Here is a 21,307-nt window from a genome sequence, read left to right as displayed (position 1 = left end):
AAACTGTACCTCATCCCCATCTTTATGTCCTCTTGTTACAAAACCACAGATATATTTCAAGTCAGCACCCCCTTGGTCCCCAATATCCATAAACATCTCTAAAAATTGAATCATAGTTCTTGAAGAAACCTCAACTAGCATCAAGCTTGCTTCATTCCTCCTGGCAAAACTGCAGCAGTCAGCTGAGCTCCAAGAAGGAATGTTTCCAGGGCACTGTGCCATGGCCCAGTACCCAGCAGTGAGCTGAGCATCCAGTAGTCATTCCATAAGTTTTCATTGATAGCCAGTATCAGTTGGTGGCAGTGAATCCCTTATTAAGTAAGAAATCTACTATACAACATAACACTACTTGCATCTCTGCTACTAGCCATGCAAAATATATTCCTCCACTGGCTCTAATCCTATGCGTTCATCCTCCCTGACCCCCACTCAGTGCCAACACACAGAGGACTCTTCCTCTTAAATGTACATCATCCCTCATTCTAAGCCTTCTCCAATTCCCTCCTCTGGGGTTGGGGGGGGGGAGGAGGCAAAAACCAACCCAGCATCCTTCCCTGACAAGTCTCTCTAATAACAAGAGTCTGAGGAGCGCACCATTTCTGCCTCCCACACACCTCACTGCCATCCCAGCCAAACTTCGCAACACACACTTGTAAAGTTCACACTCTGCTCTTCTCAGATCATCTTTCCCCACCTCCACACATGTCCCTCTGGTAATCCTCAGGCGCCCAACCTTCCACACACATCCACCTTTCACTCCCACACACAGCCTAGCCGCCCTCCCACGCCACACCCACCCCTTGTGTCTGTGCAGGCATGCACACGCCATCTGTCTTCAACACATTGTACCTCTCTCCTCCTGCTCCGACACCCTTCTCAAGTGCAGATTTCTCATTAGCTACACCTATGTTCCCACATGCTCTCATCTCCTGCTAGTCACACATATGCTCCCCTCAGAGAGTCCTCAGAAACACCTCCACGGAGCAGAGGAAGGGTGGAGCTCCTGCACTATGGCCACCTCCCAAACACAACCTCAGGCAAATTTCCAAAAACCTCCTTCCCTTACCAAACAGAGCAACCAAGGATCCCGATCTAACCTCCACAGGAAAGCAGACCCTGTTACACAGAACCAAATCTTCCACATCCAGCTCAGTGAAGTCCTCACCAACACACTCCCTAATGCAACCCACCAGCCTCCAGTCTTTCTATTTTCCTCCAACACTGTTTACAGAATCCAGTTTCTTTTCATGTCACCTCACTCCCAAACCAAGGTCTCAGTGTGAGCCCCAAACAGAGGCTGCTGGGTTTTTATCCCCTGAATTCTACTGCTCGACTTTCTTTGTGCAACATGTCAGGGAAGGGATTGCGGGCCGAAGCGGGGACAGGCTGCATGTGCTGGAGGATTCCTGAGTGCTGTGAAAACGGACGGACTGAAAAGTTCCCTCTGTGTTACAAGCGTCTCCCTTCCTGACATTCAGGGCACGGAGCTTAGATGTTTTTCCTGCTCTCTGTTCTGCAGAGAGGGAAAGGGTATCTCTTTATTAAGAAGCAGGTCGTCCAGCACGTTCTGTAATTGTCTGAGTTGCAAACATCAGACTCCAGGAGTGACACCCACCCCCTTTTAGCCCCCGCCTCCACCCAGCTCCCGCCCCCAGCTCTTCGCACACATAAACAAGTCCACGGGCGCGCAGTCTCCGAGCTCTCCAGCTCTGAGTCCAGCCCTCCGGTTTGTCTAGGCAGCTGCCTCCACTCAGACTCTGAACCTGCCGCCCGACGCCAGAGGTCGCGTTCAGGTTCAGGTTCGGTGTTTCCTACACCTGGAATCCCCCGAGCCACAGATCCAATGAGAGGGATCCTCACTGATCTGCAAAGGGTTCTCCGTTCCGTGCACGTGAAGCGCGGCTGCGGAACGCAGCAGCTCAACTCCCCCAAAGAAGCAGCGCACCCACTGGCCCCCTAAAGCAACAAGCCGAGTCCCCTCCCCCACCCAGCCCCTCTTCCTCCAAACTTTCAACTCCCAATCGTCCCAAATTTCATAACGATTATGAACAGAGCTCTGGGGCAATGAAGCGAATTGGACCGTTGTGGATCCTTTCAACACCGACTTGGCTCCACCGGTCCCCGGGTGTCCCAGCCTTCCCACATCTCCGCCTCAAATTCCTAGAGCTGGTTCAGAGAAACCGCGAGGATTTCCCCAGGGATGGCCCGGTCCCCCCATGACCGCCGCTACTCAGCCGGGTCCCAGATGCCCTGGCCGCGCTCGGAGTCCAACATCTGCGCAGAGACCCTGGGTGGGGTGGCCGCTGGCCAAGACGTGCCCCAAGTGCAGGCTCGTTTCCGAAAAAAGCTTTCCGCGGAGCCAGAGGGACTCCAGAGCAGGTACGTCGCGCCGGGTGAGGAGTCTCAACTCCCCAGACTTGGAAGCGACCCTCCAGGTCCGGAGCTCCGAGAGCCCTCCCCCAGCCCACGCCCCGGCAGGGGCAGCCTAGCAGTTCGGAGAACTCCAAGCGGCTAGGAACTGGTCGCGGGGGGCGTGCCGGGGAGTGGCGGTGGCACCTCTCCTCTTCCCTGCCCGGGATCTGTCGGTCACCCCCTTTTGTTACAGGATGCGCAGGGAGACTTCTCTGCAGGAGCACACGCGTGTGTTGGGGAAGGGGGTGGCAGTTCTGCTGAATCTCTTCCCTGCCCTTCTGTCACCCCCATTTCCCCTCGCCTCCGCCCTTCATTTCCAATCCAGGTCTCTTAAACTGATCACTTTCCCAGATATCGAGCGGTTTCTTGGGCCGCAGAGGGCCGAAAGAGTGGAGGTGGGGAGAAGTGTGTGTGTGCAAGTGTGTGTGTGTACGGGGTGTTGTGGTAGCGCCTCGGCCGGGGCTGATCCCAGCACAAACTTTGGGGAAGACGCAAGCCCGGGAAAGTGAGTGCAGCGCGATGGGGGTGGGGTGGGGTGCAGAGTCAGGGCCACCGCGCTCCTCCACTTTAAAAAACCCCACGACGCCCCCCAGTCACGAACCTGCCCACCCAATGTGCCCTCCTCCCCTTACCGTGGCAGAAGTAACCATGGCATCCGTGTGACTGTTTCCAGGGACATCGACATGAAGAGAAAGGTGGACGCAAACTTGGTCATTCAAAGTCTCCCCCAACCCACCGCCGCCACTACCCAGCAGGGGTAAAAAAAAAAAAAGAAGAAAGAAAAGGGAGCAAAGTAGTTGCTCCGGGCTCTCTCGTGGGGCCGCGCGCGGAGCTGTTCGGTAGGGAGAGGAGCCTTCAACTCTGAGTCCCGTGAACATAATCTGCGCGGTTATAACCAGCCAACCCAGCCAGATGGCTCCGCGCTCAGCGCCTTAACCCCTTGTGCGCCGCGTCGTCCGCCCCCGCGACGGACGGGTCGCGCGCCTAGTGGGCCTGCGCCCAACGTCCGCCCCTCCTCCCGACTTGGTCTGGGTGCCAGTGGGAGGACTGGGCTATTCCTTCTGGCCCCTCTTAAAGAAAAACACCAAAAACTTCCAGATGAGTTGTCTGCTCCAGTCTCCCCCATGATGTCCCTTTTAGTGATCCAAGGGAAAAAACGAAATATTCAACTTTTTAATACATTTTACATGTTAATCTCTCCAGCCTGTCTTATTTGTTCTTTTTCTTAAAATTTTCTTTTTGCTCTCCCTTTTTTCTTTTTTATTTAAGATTTTTCTTTATTAGGCAGAAAGACCTTTCTTCCCCCTTTCCTCTGGGCGGCTTGGGTCGAATGTGTAAACTCCTCCTCCAAACCTTAGACCCTTCCATCTCCAGATCTCTCCCCACCCCCTATCTAGCCCACCCGTCCCTCCTTCCCTCACCCTCCATCACGAACACACCCAGGGACAATCGTTCCCCAGCGAACTTGCTGCCTGCTCGTGGGGACCGTATGTGTGCGGGTGGTAAAAGGATATCGAATCAGAGAGGTATTGGGGGAGAAAGGGTTGGGAGAGGGGGGTGGGGTGAGGGTGCTGGGGTGGGGGACAGAGAGTGCGCGTGTGCGCGCACGACGTGAACGGAGAGCCGGGTGGATCGGAGCCTCCAACCTCTGAGCCCCTCTCTCCAAACTAGGTTCGGGCCCTGCCGCTGAGCACCCGCCCAGCACCCACCAGTCCTGCACGAGGGGACCGTGCGTGCGGGAAGCAGAAAGACAAGAAACAATCAGATTTCTTAGTAGACCTCGGAAAATAGTGACGCTCACTTCCCCACTGGTGGATTTTTCGAAGAACGGAATGGGGGGAGGGGGAGCAAAATCTCTTATTTCGAGATAATTTTAGCTGCCCGTCAGACCCCCACATGTTCTGACCATTCTCTCTAAATTTACCAGGTTAAGTCATCTTGCTCTCACCCATTTGCCATCGAGAGATTGGGGCGGGGGTCACTTAGGGGTCAGTGAGAAATCCAGAGCCTCAGAGCGGAATTCTGCGCTCCTCCTTCCCTTCTACCCGGCTCCCCAGTCTTGGCCCCGCGGATCTCATCTCCGACCCCCCTCGGCTTTCCTTGCCATCATCTCAGCCACTCCTCACTCCATCTCCGGCCAGGACCTTTTGACTCTGCGCGCCGTTGGGGGAGGGAAGTGAGTACGTACCCCGTTTCCTCCCCGCCCTGCCGTTCCAGGTGTCTAATAAACAGTCCACTCTGTTTCAGCTAGGGTCCAGGTTCAAAACATCCACATTTCTTTGACTTGTTTGAAAATCGGGTCACATGCCGAGAAGAACCGGCACTTTGCCTACCAGATCAAACTGAACCCCACATGGAGAGAGGCTGCGGGGTGATGGGAAGGGATGAGGAGTCTGGGGCCTCCTACTAGACAGATTGTACCTGCCTCATCATTATCCTGGCTGAGGGAGGCTGCCACATCGAAAACGGCCAGAAGCGCCCACGGAGGCCCAGGGGCGGCACCTCCCACGGTCCCTGTGAAGAGTAGGGTTCTCCTTCAGTGCTTCCCTCAGGCCAAAATGTCCAGGTCCTCCTCCGGGCCAGATTAGGCTGCCAAGCTGTTCCCTCCGCCGAGCACACAGCAACATGAAGGCTGTACTGGGCGTGCTCTGTCAGGTTCTGGTTCTCTCCCCCTGCTCTGGCCCGCCTCCTTGCCCTCCCTCCACTTCCCGCCCTTGCCCCCCACCTCCAACCCTCATCTCTCAAAGGGGAGATTCGGGGCCCAGTGTTAGTTCCACAGGCCGAGTTCTAGGGTCACTTTTTCTGGAGCTCAAGGTCCTCCGGTAACCCGGAGGTGGGAAAGAAAGAGGTGGCTGGCTCCCACTTCTGTGAGGAATGGGTTAAAAATACGTGCGGGCTGAAGGGCCTACAGCTTCTCGGTCAATGGCAGTCTGGAGGGAGGAGGGGAAGGGAGGGGTCAAACCTGAATTTGAAAAATCAGAAGAAAAAGAAGAAAAGGCAGCAGTGAGTTTAAGACCGCGATTTGTTCTGCAGATGCCGGTCATTGAGTGGCTGCCTTACTTTTCGAGGACCTAGGCAGTCACAGGAAGAGTTCCTATTATTTCCCAGCTGCAGAGTGTTTTGTCCTGAGCTGGTGGGTCTGTCTTTGCGTGCAATCAACGTGTCTTGTAATACGAGAGGTGACACCTTAATCTTGCCAAATATGTGTGGTGCCTTTGGGTGGAGGGGGCTAGGGAGGGGTTGAGGGAAGGAGAGAGGAAGAGTGAGAGAACCCTGCAGAAGCAGAGCGTACAAGATCCACTTTTCTCACTTTTCTCTAAAGGCACAGTCACGAGCCCTCCCCTTTGTGGAAGACATTTTTCAGGCAGTCTCCGGAACAGGGACAATGCCTTTTCCTTTACTGTTCCTCTTTCTCCTTCAGAGCAAAAGATGCTCTTCTCACCTCTAAAGACGACTAGGGGTGGCCACCCAGGTCTTCCTTTTAGCTTCAGGGAGGGTGGTAAGGTAATAAAAACAGGGTGGCCCAAAAAAGGAGTAGAAAGGTGTTTCTTTTTCTTTTAAGATAGGATAAAAAATTATTGTAATAGGGAGTCCTTTTGGAACTGCAGAACATTGTGACTTGTAAGCCAACCTGATTTTCTAAATAGAGAAAGAACTTTGTGGTATCGATAGTTAAAGCAAAGAACAGAATTGGGAAGTAAGCTGGTGAGTTCAGCCCATACAGACAGTCCATCCAGAATGAGGTCTTTTTTTATTAGCTAGGTAATCACCTCCCTCCCAGTTGACTCATCGCCTGGGCCCTTCATCTGCTGACTGTATTCATAGGTTCCTGAACCTTTGTTTTCTCTCTGCTGCATCTGAATGTAAGGCCCTGACTCCTGAAAGTGGTTCATGAGAGCAGAAACCAGATCCAGTGTTTGAAAGCCCCTTTTCAAACTCTCTCCTAAAGCAAAATTCTAGAGCTCAAGTTCTGCCCACCCTTATCTTTTGCAATAGCACCACTCTGTGGTTGAAACATTGAACAGAAACAAAATGGAAATGGTAGGAATTGTGCCTTTACCTTTTGAAAAACAGCATTTATCTACTTGATGTTTCATATAAGTGGACTGTGTATTGGGGGGCAGTACCCACATATGATTTGTTAATTCATCGTGACATGCTGACCCAAGAAATAAGAAAATTGGTCCAAAGAGCCTCCAAGGATCCTTTCCTCTGTGACTGTATGTGGCAAAGACAAGCCTGGTTATTTCCCCTCATGACCATACAGCTAGCCTAGAATATTTATCCTCTCCTATTGTTTTTCTTTTTCCTGTCTCTGAGGTTGCTAAGCTGCACCCCACACTTTAGCTGAGCCTAAAACATTTGCAAGTTGCCTCTTCTGCTGCTGGAGGGCACTGTGGGGAAGTTTGGCAGAGTGGCTGCAGCTACTTCCTTTTGCCCTACCTCCTCCATCCCCACCCCCAGTCACCCAGACAGCTGCTTGAGTGGATGGAGCCCAAAAGTCTATAGTTCTGAAACAATTAAAGTGAGTGCAAAGGTGTGTGCTTAGAGACTGGGAATTTAAGTGTCAGGAAAGGCTTCCTGCTACCTTGGCTCCTGGCATTCAAAAGATTCCTGGCTGCCCACCCATTACTGCACGCAATTAGGTGCAGCAATACTAACCCACAGTCACACCAGTTATCACGCCAATTAGCAACTACGCCCAACCCAAATACCCTCAAGGGTCATGTGTGAGGGATTAGTCCTTTTTTCCTCCCCAAACTGGGTGCAGTTGTCCACAGACGCTGAGTGTGACTTGTCTGTATTTATTCAGCAAGCCCAGTCTTCACTAAAAGTTGTATCATCTCAAGAAAGCACAGCTCTGCTGTTACCAGCATTGATCTCTAAGACAGAGCGGGGATACTAGAGATCACATTCTATCAGCCTCTGTGTTCCCACTCTACAACTGATAGTTGAGAAAACTGAGATCCGAATTTCTTGACTTTCCCCAGGGAAACAGAAAGTATACAGTAACAGATAGAGAACCAGGACTCATTGAAAGAGTGGATTTGGGAGTATGCAAACCTGGGCTCCACTCTGCCTTCTTCACCTCGTAGGTGTGTATCTTTGGACAGGTTGCTGAACTTCTCAGAAGCCATCTGTAAACGGCAGAAACAATGAGAACCACATGGGAGGATTATGAGGCCCGAATAAACTCATTGATTTAAAATACTCAACACAGTGCCTGGCACAATGGGAGTTTTAACTCCCAGCCTAAGGGTCCTTAATCTGAAGTCACTGCCACCCCAGTGGTGAGGGATCTCAGCTTTAGAAAGATACTTGTCCTGTTCGTTATTTGTAAAATGTTGAACATTTCATTAATGTAACTGCATGGGCATATATGTTCTCCTTTGGACAAAGGAAGACATTAGTAGGATGAAATAGTAGACATATGCACTTAGACTTTAGAAGCTACACTTTACCTAGCTTCCTAATGTGGATCTCAAAGAATGTAAAAGACATACTGTATTTTTTGGACTATAAGACACACTACCCCTACCCTAAAATTTGGGAGGAATAATAGTTGTTAATGCTGCTGTTGAGTTCTGTTTTACATTTACATTGGTGAAATATTATGTTATTTATGTCATTAAATATTTTACCACATTTTTTTGCTTCAAAATTTTTTTCCTATTTTCCTCTTCTAAAACCTAGGTGCATCTTATTGTCTAAAAAATACGGTAGTTGAAGGATTTCAAAATCTCATCTTATGCATTCTTTGTCTCTAAGGCAGAACTACCTCATCATTTAAAAGAAAATTCCACCATGTCCTTCAACTCTTAACAGATTGCCTGGTATATTATTGGTTTGTTTTTATTGCTAATTATGTTCCAGGGCTTACATTTTACAATATAACGAATTACACTGAACAACGGTGGATCAACTCATTTTGTGAAACGGCATACATATTCATAATTATGTTTCAAGAAATTACCCGTAATGACAGAGGGAAGGTATGTATTCCTACCACACAGGTGGATATAGAAATCATAATAAAGTCTCCTATTTCACCAGTCATGACATGAATTCCTAACCACCCTATAAATTAACTTTATGCTGCACCAAACTCCACTCATAAAAAATGACATTAAGGTTTCCTAGGTAACTAATGCATTTCCAAAGGGAATAAGTCTCAAGAGACAAAGAGGGCAGGGAAAGGGTGGGGGTGGGAAAGGAAAGAAAAGGAAAGAAAAACATTAGATTGGACCCATGGGACATAAACAAAATATTTCATAGGGAAGAACTCATAAAGTTTCATTACCTGGGTTTGACAAAGATATGGCGCTGCCATTAATTCTATCTTTAGACAGTAAAATACCCAGGAGGCTGCCCTCATCACGTGTGCCAGCACTTCCCATTTCAGGTCCAGATTTGCAAATGCGGAGACCAGTCCGTCCCTTCCATGGGTCTGCGGAGCTGTGTCCACTCACCAGCTGGCCTATTCTAGGGCCCTCCACAGTTGTGTTTAGGCATAACTGAATGTTGAGATGAATGTGGAAAAGCAGGGTCAATTAGGAGGTTTCAGAATTTGCAGATGCTTTTGATCTTAGAGACTCTGGGGCCTTGGAAAAGATCTGTCAGCATCAGGAGAAGGCTGGGACCCAAGGGTTGGACAACCAGGGTCCAGGTAATCTTTTCACTGTGACTACCTTCATCTGGGGAAGGGTTGGGTGCTAAACATTGAATGCTTAGGAGGAAATTGAAGATTATAGGTGGAGCTTAAGCTTCAATTTATGCTGTAAGAACACTGAGTAACCATGAAAGGCAATGCTACCCAGAGAATCACCAGGGAGCTGGAGACTGTCACTGTCTCAGGAGCTAGAGCAATCTCTGAACTTTTGAGTTCCTTGGTTTTACCGTGTTTAAAAGGGATTTACCCTCATTTTCTTGTATAACTAGGAATAAAAATAAGGGAAAAACACACGAATAAATATACTATTGGGAGTTTGTATTATCTGCCCTCCTCCACCTTCAGTAGCCCTGGAATGACTCCTGAGTGAAAATGACTGCACACCCCAGCCAGGTGAGCTCTGTGCAGAGCATGTGAGTTTCCCTGCTGAGTCCAAAGCAGCAGTGTTCCTGCCCCTACCCCCACGCCCAGGGCTGACAGTGTGAGTGAAGCCTGCCTTTTGTACTCTCCATGGCTGGCTGGGAGGAGGACACAGGATGCAAGTTCATGGCTGGAAAAGCCAACTGGAAAACCAGCACTGTTTCTATTACACAATTCCTTCCATTGGAAATTGAAATCATTTGGAGATTTTACCTCTATCTGGGGGTTTGGGTGGGATTAGGATTAGAAGAGTCTTCTGGCCACAACCTCCATTTACTACCCCAACTGGGTAGTAAGAGGCAGGAAAAGTCTGGAAAAGTAAATGCATAGCAGTCCAAAGGTGCAGTTTTCCCAAGGATGTAAGGATAAATAGGATGGAGACCTAGGTCTCCTTACCCTGAAATAGGAGTCCCGTCTGGTCTAGCCATGCATGTAACAGTGACATATACTCATTGTCCTCTGGGTACTCTTCTCTGACACATCTCTCTTCAGAATTTGAGCCTGGAAGGACATGGCAAAAGTCATTTCATTCATCCTGTCCTCGCCTCCTGCCCCCAAGACCAACCCTCACAGACAGGACTGGTGTGAAGTATACGGAAGCGGGCAAAGGAAGTTCATCCTATTACCCGTATCTCCTTGAAAACATTCTTCTCTCCACTCCAGCCATCTAGGAAAGCTAAGAAAGGAGCAATAAATCACTGAGTCTTTTACTTCAAAGATTTTATGCCCAGAGTTCCCAGGAAACACTACACAAAGGTGTTGACAGTTATTGGGGGTCAAGGAAAGCTGAGTTCAAGTTGAACTAAGCTTATATACCTCTACCATCCCAAACATACACAAACATACACAGACAGACACACCCCTGCAGCCAACCCACCTGATGGTTTATTATTTACCAGTCACTGATAGGCCTGTTTCACTGATAGGCCTGCCCTTGTTCTCACACTGAGAGGAGGCTGTCCTCAGCCTCCATCCAGAATGCAAATAATGCTCATGCAACAAAGAGTACCTAATATGGGCTTAGCACTAGATTACTAGACCAGGAGGCAGAATTCATGTCTGAGCTCCCATGTGATCTTAGGCAAGTTAGCTGTCCCCTCTTAGACATCAATTTTTCAAGTCTGCTAAGGGGAAATAATAATAGCACAGACTTTAAAAACTGAGGTATAAAGACTTTACATAAGGTGCCCAAGGATACATGGGTATGAGTGGCAAGACAGGTTTGAACCTCAACTGACTGTTACTGATACATCATCCAACCTTGAGAGGGTGGCGTTTTTACAGATGAGGAAACTGAGACCAAGGAGGCAACAAGCAGCTTGCCTAAGATCACTCGGAGGAGCTCAGACATGAGCCAGGTCTCCTGTCTCTAGTCCATGGCTAAGACCAGCAGTAGCAGCGTTGCAGTATCTGTAGTTAATTCTCCTGGGCTCAAGGTTGTCCAAGGTGGTAGAAAAAGGGAAAGAAATGGGAGGATGGAGAAGAGTAGGGCCAGGTCCTTCTCTGGGCCCTTTGTGTGCCTTAGTAAGAGGATGTAACTCACACCAGAACAATGACTGGGAACATGGAGGAAGGACTGATTTAATCACATACTCATCTCCTCAGCACGTTCCTCTGTCAGGACACACCTCTAAGACTACACAACAGCCTTGGATGAGAGGTCTCCCACCAACAGCAGGGCAAAGAAAGCCGCACAGTGCCTAGTTACTAAGACATTTTTCCAAAGGGACAGACCATTGGCTAGGTTCCAAAGATTGAAAGACCTTTAATCCAAAGAACTAGTGTTTGCAGCATCAAGATACACAGAGAAAAAGTTAAGCCTCAAGTTTCTAACAAGTAATAAGGTAGATGCCCATGCAGAAACTACAGATTCTTGGACTGGAAATTATGGGCAATTGATGTTTTGTTACATATGTTTCATTTGAATCCCATCCAGTCACAAATGTACATTCATGCAAATGTCTCTTCCTCTACCACAGACATAGACTTAAATGCCACTTAGAACTCAGACTCAGCCGGCAAGCCAGCATTCAAAACCTGCCTGTGAATGAGCTTTAGGATCTGGAGCTGCTGCCAAGATAGTAATCATCAGGCATCAGATTTGTATCTCACTGCTCTACCATGTCCAGCCTCTCTGCCCCAAACAAGGATCAGAGAAGTCCACTGGTCCTTCTCCTACTGCGTAAAAAGTCTTTTGCCAAAAGTTTTCAACAAGTCCAAAAGATGAAATTAGCTCCTTTGGAGCAAATGGAAAAAAGAACATCACAAATAATGACTGATTATTTTCCTACCTGAATCAATCTCCCCAAATGATATTATGGGAAGATTAAAAATAAAGTAAATAGAGTTAAACAGTGAAGCTGGAGATAGCCTTCTATCCACAGAAATTAGTAAGCCAAAAACTGTGTCTTTTTTCCAGGGTTAGCAGAGTCCATGGTCAAGATGAGAATGGAGTTATAATTGGCAGGAGATTAACAGTATGAATCACTGGTCCACACTCCGTATCTCAAATTGGAAAACAGACTAGCTGTAATGTAAAATAAATGAATAAATGACTTACATTTTTTTCATAGTTGGAAAGTGCCTGAGATTCCTCTAGACAAACTCCTCATTTTACAGTAGGAGTTATAAAGGCTCAGGAAAATGAAGGGACTGGCTGGAGGTCACACAGATAATGAGACTCACCGGTGGGAGTGTGGAACCCAAACTTCTGATCCCAGGAGGCTGCTCTTCCTCTACTTTCTCCATACGACCCCCAGGAAACAGACGTTATCTCCTGCTCTCCTTCTGAAAATGCTCCACCTCCCTCCAACTCCTTCCTTATCTTTCTGTTATTTACTTCCACTTATTTTACATTTGATTTTCTTTATTTTGTTTGCATTGTGCACTACTGGCAAAAGAAGAGGAAATTAATTTAACATGCAGAGGGCAAGGTTTCAGTAGGAACTGGAAAAGAGTTTTAATACATTGGAGAGTGAAGGATACGTTAAAAGAGAAGTGGATACTTTCCTATTTTTGATGACATAGGTTTGGTCCTTTCTGAAGAGAGAGGATTAATTAAATTAATTAAATAAACCCTACTTTTCAATAACATTATAGATAACCTTTTAAGGTTCCCACCTGGATGAATTTTTTCCCATACCATTCTTCCTGCTTTAAAAAAAATTTCCTTCCCCTTGTGTTAAAAAGGGGAAAATCTATTCCTCTGGGGGAATGTTTCAATAAAAATAGAATTTTTAAGTTTTTCTTGCAATAAAGCAAAAAAAGCTATAGATAGATAGATAGATAGATAGATAGATAGATAGATAGATAGATCGATCGATCCTAGGGTTGAATTGTTTACTCTCCTATTTACCTCTTTAGTCTTTCCTTGCAAGAGAACCGACACCAATGCCTGTCCTTGGGGCATCAAGAACCTAGGGGCATCCATCCAATAAATAGGAATTGAGAAGACCTAGATAGAGAGAGGGTCATGATGTAAATGAAAATGTGACTGTTCTGCAAGACTCCAGTGCAAATTTCAAGTCAAGACAAGAATAAAGTTCTAAAAATCAATGACCTAAGATTCCACACCTTAGAAATTTAGTAACAGAAGAATAAAATAAACCAAAAGTAAGTAGGAAGAAGAAAAAATAAAGATAAGAGAAGAAGCGAAACTAATAAAAATCAATAAAGTCAAAATTTGTTATTGGAAAAAATCAACAAAATTGGTTGATCTCCTAGCTAGACTGGTCTGGAAAATGAAAGAGAAAGACATTGCCATTATCAGGAATGGAAGAGGGATTGTCACTCAGATCTCATCAGTGTAAAAAGGAAAATGGGGGACCATCGTGAACAATTTTATGCTCGTGATGAATTTGACAACTTGAATGAAATGGAAAAATTATTTGAGCTAACAAATGATCAAATAGACTACCTGAATAGCCTTTTATCTATTAGAAAAATTAAATTTGTCACCATAAACCTTCCCAGTAATAAAACAATAGGAAAAGATGGTTTTATGGGTAAATTCTATCTAGACATAATAGCATCAAAATTAAAACACTTTGCAAGCTGTTATATGAGGCCAGTAAAATGAAAACACAAAAAACTGACCAAGATATTATTTTTTTAAAGAAAGAAAAGAAAAAGAAAGGAAAAATTGAAAGAAATAAAGAGAAATACAATTATATGCCAATACTTTTATGAACATAAATGCAAAAATTTGTAACAAAATATTAACAATAGAATTCAAGAATATATATTATGACCAAGTAGGGTTTATCCCAGTAGTGAGAAGTCAGTTAACATTTGAAAACAAGTCAATATAATTCACTCTATTGATAGAAAAAGAAGAAAAATCATCAGATATTTTCAATAGAGTCAGAAAAATATTTAACAATATTAAGTTCAGAACACACAGAGCAAAATAAGGGGACTTTATCAATTTGATAAATAGAATCCACACAAAAGCAGCAACTAACACAATACTTGATGGTAATCTTTCCAATGCCTTTTCCTTAAGATCAGAAATAAGACAAAGGATGCAAATAAACATCTTTCAGTAGGAAAATTGATAAGCAAGCTATTGTATATTCATATATGGAATACTCTTCAGCAGTAAATGAGAAGGGATTATGGATACACACAACAATATGGCTGAACTTCAAAAATATTATATTAAATTAAAGAAGCCTTATACAAAATTATGTATCTTATGTTATTTCATACTTATGAAGTTTTAGAACAGGCAAAAACAATCTAATAATCTAAAATCTAATAATTTTTGTGAAAAAATAATGATCATAGCTATTGCCTCTGGGATGGTGGGACTGGAATGTGATGTGAAAGGGACGTGAGTGATGGAGACCTGGATTGCACAGTGATATCTGGCCACCGAACAGAGTATAACATGATAGACATTTGGGTTGCACAGTGACACAGGAAATGACAGAGGTTTCAGGAGTGGTAGAGGTCTGGACTCTGTCAAAATTCAGTCTATGTTCACTTAAAATTGATGCAATTTGTTTTAGTAAATTTTGTGTCTAGAGAGAAATATCTGTAAAACAATACCAAACTTTCTTATAAAATGCATGTTAACATATTTAAAGGGAAGTGTCTTGATGTCCTTGATGTATTTTAAAATACATCAAATATAAGATGGACTGATGCACAAACAAAGGAATGGACAGATGGGTAGAGAGACATAAAACAAGCCAAGTGTAAAAAAATAAATAAATTATAGAACCTTGTCTGTGGGTGCATGGCTGTTCACTATTAAATATTTTTTATGAAGAATTGATTTTTTTAAAAAAATTATTTATTTATTTATCTTTTAGAAGGGAAGGGAAGGAAAGAGGGAGAGAAATATCAGTGTATGGTTGCTCCTCGTACATTCCCTGCTGGGAACTGGCCTGCAACCCAGGCGTGTGCCCTGACTGGGAATCGAACCTCGATCTTTTGGTTCGCAGGCCCACACTCAATCCACTGAGCTACACCAGCCAGGGCTGTCCACTATTAAATATTGTACCTGTTGTTTATGTTTGAAAATTCTCACAATAAAATGTTGAGGATAAAGAGGAAAAAAACACATTTGAAGTGTTTTTTAGAGAGTGTAATTAGAGAGCTGACATGCAGGCTGCACACACGGGAACAAGATCTCAGAGAAGGGGGAAGCACAGAAGGGTAAAATTGACCTTTGCTTTCCTCCTGAGGCATAGGCTTCTTTTTAAGTAACAGCTAAGAGAAGGAAAAGCTGAGGTGAACTTCAGTAATCTTTCCAGGCCTCAGAGACAAAAATCAGAGTCCAAGATTCACTGAGGAAGGAATGCCTCCTGTTTGGATTGTAGAGAGGCTAGTTCGTAGGAGGAAGGGGAAACCAAAAATAGAACCATGTTTGCAATGACAGAAACCCAAGGTTTAATCAACTCAAGCCAAAAGAGAATTAAGATGATCTTTCCTTAGCCTAACTGCCTGACAAACAAAAGAAAATCTTTACTAGAGAAAGAATACACCATGCTTCAATTATTTGCATAACTTCCTTTACACATGTCAGGAAACATGTCCAAGTGATTAAGAAACAAGAGAAAAAACATCAGACAATAGGAAGAAAATCCAAGAATATCCATACATTGGAGTTACTAGACAGACTTTTCCAAAATTATTTATAAAAAATTTATAGCAAGATGAAGAATATCATGAATCTATTTTAAAGAATCAATTGCTAGAACTGAAAAACTACAACAGAAAATTAAGAAGGTTAAATACAACTGAAGAGAGGTTGGAGAATATCCAGGTGAAAGGTCAGTGAAAAAAATAATGGAATATTTATAAAAGAAAAAAAGAACATATGACTTACAGAGAAAATATGTAATGTCCACATTAGCTGGTGTCCCAGTTAAGAGAGGAAATAGAGAATAGGGCAGTAGCAATATCTGAAGACAATGGTCAAGAACTTTCAAAATTTGATGAAATACATGAACCCACATATTCCAGAAGTCCAGCATACATGGAACAGGGTAAATATTGAATAGAAAGAAAACAACCCTTGACACATCACAATAAATCTGTTGAAAACAAAGACGAAAAAGAAAAAAGGAGAAAGCAGCAAAGAAAAAAGGCTATACCTGCAGTTGCAATAAGACTCGCAGAGAGGATGGGTCGGTGCAAGGGATGACAGGGAGGAGGGTGTGAGGCCCCTTCCAAGGAATTTTTACAACAGTTGTGCTTGCTTCTGCTTTAGGTTCCTTACTTACAGTGCCCTTTCATAAAAGTGCTCAAAGTTTCATTACTGTTTTGCCAAAAATCAGTTGTACCATTGACTACAATTTCCTCTGATGTGCCAGTGAGGGTTTAGCAAAGTAATCCAGTGCCATGGAAAGAGCACTGCATCAGGAGTCAGAAGACAGAGGCTTTAAATCTGTCTACATCGTGGTCACATGCCATGCAGTGCTCATAAAGACACTTTTCCTCTCTGAGATTCACTTTTAATCTGCAAGATGAGGGGGATATAGATAATCCAGATTTAGATCATCTCTAAATCCCACTCCCTCCTCAATTCTTAAGTTTTAGAATCCTTTTTAATTTGTCAATCGGTTTCAGCTTCTGAGATGATGGATGTGTTTGGAACGTGCCATGACTAGATGATGTTGCCAGGTGACCTCATGAGAGAGATATCTTTCCCATTCCTCCCCCTGCAGTCTAGGGTGAGTAACTAAAGTTTTTCATTCTCAACAAATAGATAATGAGGAGGTTTTCCTCTGTGTGTGTATGAGGCAATAAATAAATTCCAAATCTATTTGTAGCCCCAATGGAGAAGGGGCAGAGACAAAAAGAAGATACCCAGTTACTTTTAAAATTAAAATCTTCAGATTCCAATCAACTATACATTAATGTATCGAGTGAATTAGCATTTATGATCTTAAGACAACTGTAATGTTTGTGGTATCATAAAAAATGAACATGCTTTTATTTTCAAAACAAAAGAGAAAGAGTACTGCAGGACATTATAGGTTAAATTGGACATTCTACAATAGAACAGATTATCAAATAGATGGTTTTGAGTTCTTAGACAGGCAACAGTCTCTAGGATCCAGGAACAGTTCACTGAAAACGTGCCACACGCGGGGCCCCAGGGCATCAGTGGGCTGAGATCAGTCTGTAGTCAGGTAGGTCCTAGGAGACACTGGCAGAGAACTGCGTCCATATTCCACATTTTCCATTAGTGACTTGGAAAAACACAAGAGTCCAAACTTTCCAAATGTGTGGATTACTCCGCTCTTGGAAATATTTATTAATATGATGAATGGCAGAGATAACATTCAAAAGAATTTTGAGACTTATAACAACTAGCAATATCAAACTAAAAACTGAAGAAAAGAACACAAAATTCAAATTCTGCATTTAGATGCAAAGGGAAATTGTGGCATGATAGGAATGTGGAGATCTGGCTTAATGGCAGGAGCTTCAGTAGAACACAGAACCAAGATTCGGATGCAACCTTAGGCTAGTCCATTTTGAGGGAGCTACTCCCAGGGAAACTGGTCAGACATGTTGGAAGTAAAGGAGAGAGGGGGTTGGCTGAGGTCCTCAGGGCCAAAGTCCCTCACAACCTGTGAGTCCGAGTGCAGAGTTTTATCTTTGGATCTGAGTGCAAGGGACTTCCTTTTTCTCTCCACTGGACAGTTTATCTTGTACATGATACAAATGTACATGTACAAGAAGTTTATGTCTTGTACAGGAAGCGTGTACAAGAAGCTCAGTGAAGCGTATGTTACAAATAAGCTTCACTGAGACATCCTTTATTTATCGAATAATTAATTTTTAAAAGCATTTTAGCAGCAACTCAAAAGAGCTTTTGGAAGCAAGATACTTAATCCATTGGAAAATATGTCAGAGGGTATTTTTGTGCCCATAGGCTGAAGCTGGACTCTGGCAAGAAGTCATAGTCTGGAGTCTGAGAAGATTCCAGAAAGCAGAATCAGAAGGCAGAAAAAGTTTTTCAAGTAGGTGAGAGAGGCTAGTGGTGAAGAGCTGGGCTCTGTGAGCCAAACCCAGAGACGAGGCTAAATCCCAGCTCAAGGATTTACCACCCATGTGACCTTGGACAAGTCACTGAACTTTTCTGTACCTCTGTTTTCTTATCTGTAAAATGAAGAGGATGATGATAATAATAGTACACACCTCACAGAGGTGTTATGAGTATTAAATGAGCTTATACATTTAAGCTCTTAGAAACAGTGGTGTGACCTTTGGTGTGTGTCATGCTTGATGTTTCTGAGTTTTGGTTTTCTCATCTGCTAAACAGGATGATAATGTTACACACTTACAGAGCTTTCATGAAGCTAAATTATGACAAGGCACAAAATTCTTATCATGTGTCTGATACCTTGTATGAACAATGAGCTTGATTGATATTAACCAGAGGGAACCACAAAATTTATGTCAAATGCCCAACATGATGCCTGACTGCCAACAGACGCTCACTCCCTTATGTGTGTCCCTCTCTCCTCTTGTATCATGTGCCCTTGTATCCCACTATGGTGCCCAAACCTGGGACATTTCAGGTAAAGGATAGTTAATAAATGTTTGAGTGATTAATGGATTGTCAGTTCAATGTTCTTTTCTTATCATTTGGGTAAGTGGTTATTTTTAAGAGAGCTGAAATGTCAAGATATGATTAGAATAAAACATTCTCAAATTTAAATTTGGCCTTAATCCAAGGGATAATCAATGTGAGAATTCCAGGTACTAATACAGGCTAGTGCTCCACATGTTTGGCCCCAGCATCTTGGCAAGTCGTCACACCATGCGCACCATGGTGTGTTGTGCCCGAGTATGTCAATCACTCAGGGGTGGCTCTTCCTCTGTGGTCCCTGGGTTCATGGTTCCAATAAGGTATTTATCATATGGTGTTTTAATTCATCTGTTTGTATCTGCCTGGTCCCTATCAGACAGCGAGAGACATCTCTGGAGCTGGGTCACATTCATTTTCATACCACCAGTGTCTGCATTAGGCTTGTCAAGTACAAGGTGTTTGGCAAATGCTGAGTGAAGGAATGAAAAACTCTAAGAAAAATAATCAAATCATATGGCCCTCTTGAAACAGGAAAATGCTCTGCTCTTCCATCTGCAGAAGGCAGGTTTTTTGTTCCCAGTGGTGGAGAAGCCTCATGTGATCACTGGGTGGGACCCACCTTGGTTCACCTGTCAGAGAAAGGCCTCCAGAACTATATTTCCAGGACTTGGCCTTGACATTAAGAATTGAACACACCAGGCAGCCATGGAAGGCACACTTATACTGTAATGGGAAAGAGGAACTATATCTTACTTTACCAAGAAGTAATTTAATTATGTAACAGTTAATCAAAACTACACATAGCTTTGGGGGCCCCTGATCTCCTTCCTTTTCCCTTCAGCATAGCTTGATTTTAAGAACAAGGGAAATCAATGACACTGTGTCTGTAGGTCAGTGATCCCCCTCAACCCCGCCCAGATCTGACCTCACTGGCATTTGTCTGTTCTGAGGGATTAAAAGGGAATTGTCCAAGTCTTTTGTGGGGATTGTTCAAGCTTCTAAAATGGACTCCCATCACTTCCCTGAGGGGTTGCTGTCTGGTCCCCTCCCACCTTTGGTCTATTCTCCACACTGCTGCTTTGGTAATATGCCTGAGAAACAAAGATTGTCCAGTCAAAATATTCTCCCTTCTCTAAGCACCAACTCTGTTGCTGAGCCTACAGGATGAAATTGGAATCTTTAGCACACATGCCCAGCGCTTTCGCCTTCCCCTCCTCTGTAAGACACCACCCAGTATACCCAACTAAGACTTTACCATGATTGTGATTTTGTATTATCTGTTCCTTCTGTCTGCAATTTCCTTTGCATATCACATCTCTCCTGGAATATGAAACAGAGCCTGGAGCTGTGGGGCCATCCCCATAACCTTAGAGAAGCTCAATTCCAAATTTGTAGGGAAGATTTACTATGGCCAGACAGTCAATATCTTGGCCTTTTGCAGATATTGTAGGTTTTTTGTAATGAGAGTAGGCTTATGACACCTATTTTATTGTATCAAATATGGAGAGCTGCCTTGCTACTATGGGCTGAATTGATTCCCTCTCAAACTCCCATGTTGAAGCCAAACCCCCACTACCTCAGAATGCAATTATATTTGGAGACAGGCCCTTTTAAAAGAGGTGACTAAGTTAAAATAAGGTAGTTAGGGTGCTCCCTAATCTGATCTGTACACTCCCTGGTATCTGTGAGATTAGGACACAGATACCAGGGATGTGCACAGAGGGAAGTCCAGGGGAGGACACGGTGAAAGGCAGCCATCTGCAAGCCAAGGAGAGAGGCTTCAGAAGAAAACACCTCTGTTGTCACCTTGACCTTGGACTTGTAGGACTTCTTGGACCCAGAACTGTGAGAAAATACATTTCTGTTGTTTAAGCCACCCGGCCTGTAGTGCTTTGTTATGGCAGCCTTAGCAAATGAATAGATGAATACACTAGTAACTGGGAAAAAGATTTTTAAATTTATCTTTGAATTCTTTAAATTCTTAGTACTTAGAGCTTTTTGGAATATAGAAGATAATTAAAAAAACATGTATCAAATGACAGAAGGCATCTGGGACTGGAATCACCCAATGGAAGGTAGATGTAAGCACCATGTCCTGGGGCAAGGACATACCCACCACAGAGGAGATCTGGGAATGCCCAGGAGTTTAGGGCATTGATACAACTGGTAGGGGATTCAAGGCCCTGCTGTTCATTCCCCCATGGCAAGCCAGGTGCATGCTCGGCTACCCCCTGAAAACCTCTCTTCCCACCCGAAGACCTAAGTGTCAATTTGGGATGGCACTGAGTCCCAAGATTCTTGGATTGGTTTTCCTTTGTAATACAGAAATAAGAGAAGATCTCCTTTTTTCCATGTCAAAACTTATTAGCATAACCTCCACCCCACATACTGCCTTCCACCTCTTAAAAATAGGACATTCCTCTTTAGTGAAATAACATGCCAGCCACAAAGACAAATGGAGAGCAGCAAGAAAAAGAACTGGGGAGGCTGTGAATCGCTTTCTTTCTTTCCCATATAAATATAGTAAGAGAATGTTCAAATGCATAATAGTGCTTTGGGGAAAGATCTCAGCCCATTTATAGGGGAACAGTGAGGACTCTGCTTTTTACTGAGCCAACTTCTACTTGAGGGAAAGTTAATGTTGGAGCCAAGTTATACCCAGAGTGACCTTTTCCTTCTCTTCCTACTCAAACTACAACATTTCCAGATGTCTTCTGGGATTAACTTTCCCCTTTCACCCTACCTATTAT

The 21,307-nt window shown here is 44.2% G+C and overlaps 1 protein-coding gene across 2 annotated transcripts in view; it reads right to left on the bottom strand.

Moving 5' to 3' along the window:
- The window catches only part of NTF3 (neurotrophin 3), a 319,741-nt gene that overhangs the window by 64,809 nt on the left and 233,625 nt on the right, over nucleotides 1-21,307 (bottom strand). The window contains exon 1 of one of the 2 annotated variants that reach the window (XM_037160762.2): nucleotides 3,045-3,304. The exons of the other annotated variant lie outside the window; for it this stretch is intronic. Coding sequence (XP_037016657.2) covers nucleotides 3,045-3,290 — 246 coding nt within the window. The 5' untranslated portion in view covers nucleotides 3,291-3,304. Of the gene's footprint in view, nucleotides 1-3,044; nucleotides 3,305-21,307 lie in introns of those variants that run through there. 2 annotated transcript variants of the gene reach the window in all.

The sequence above is a fragment of the Artibeus jamaicensis genome, unplaced genomic scaffold (assembly GCF_021234435.1).
Source record: "Artibeus jamaicensis isolate MK-2021 breed Jamaican fruit bat unplaced genomic scaffold, CSHL_Jam_final contig_233, whole genome shotgun sequence".
NCBI classification, from domain to species: domain Eukaryota; kingdom Metazoa; phylum Chordata; class Mammalia; order Chiroptera; family Phyllostomidae; genus Artibeus; species Artibeus jamaicensis.
The sequence above is the reverse complement of the archived record's forward strand: the minus strand, read 5'-3'. Positions and strand labels throughout refer to the sequence as shown.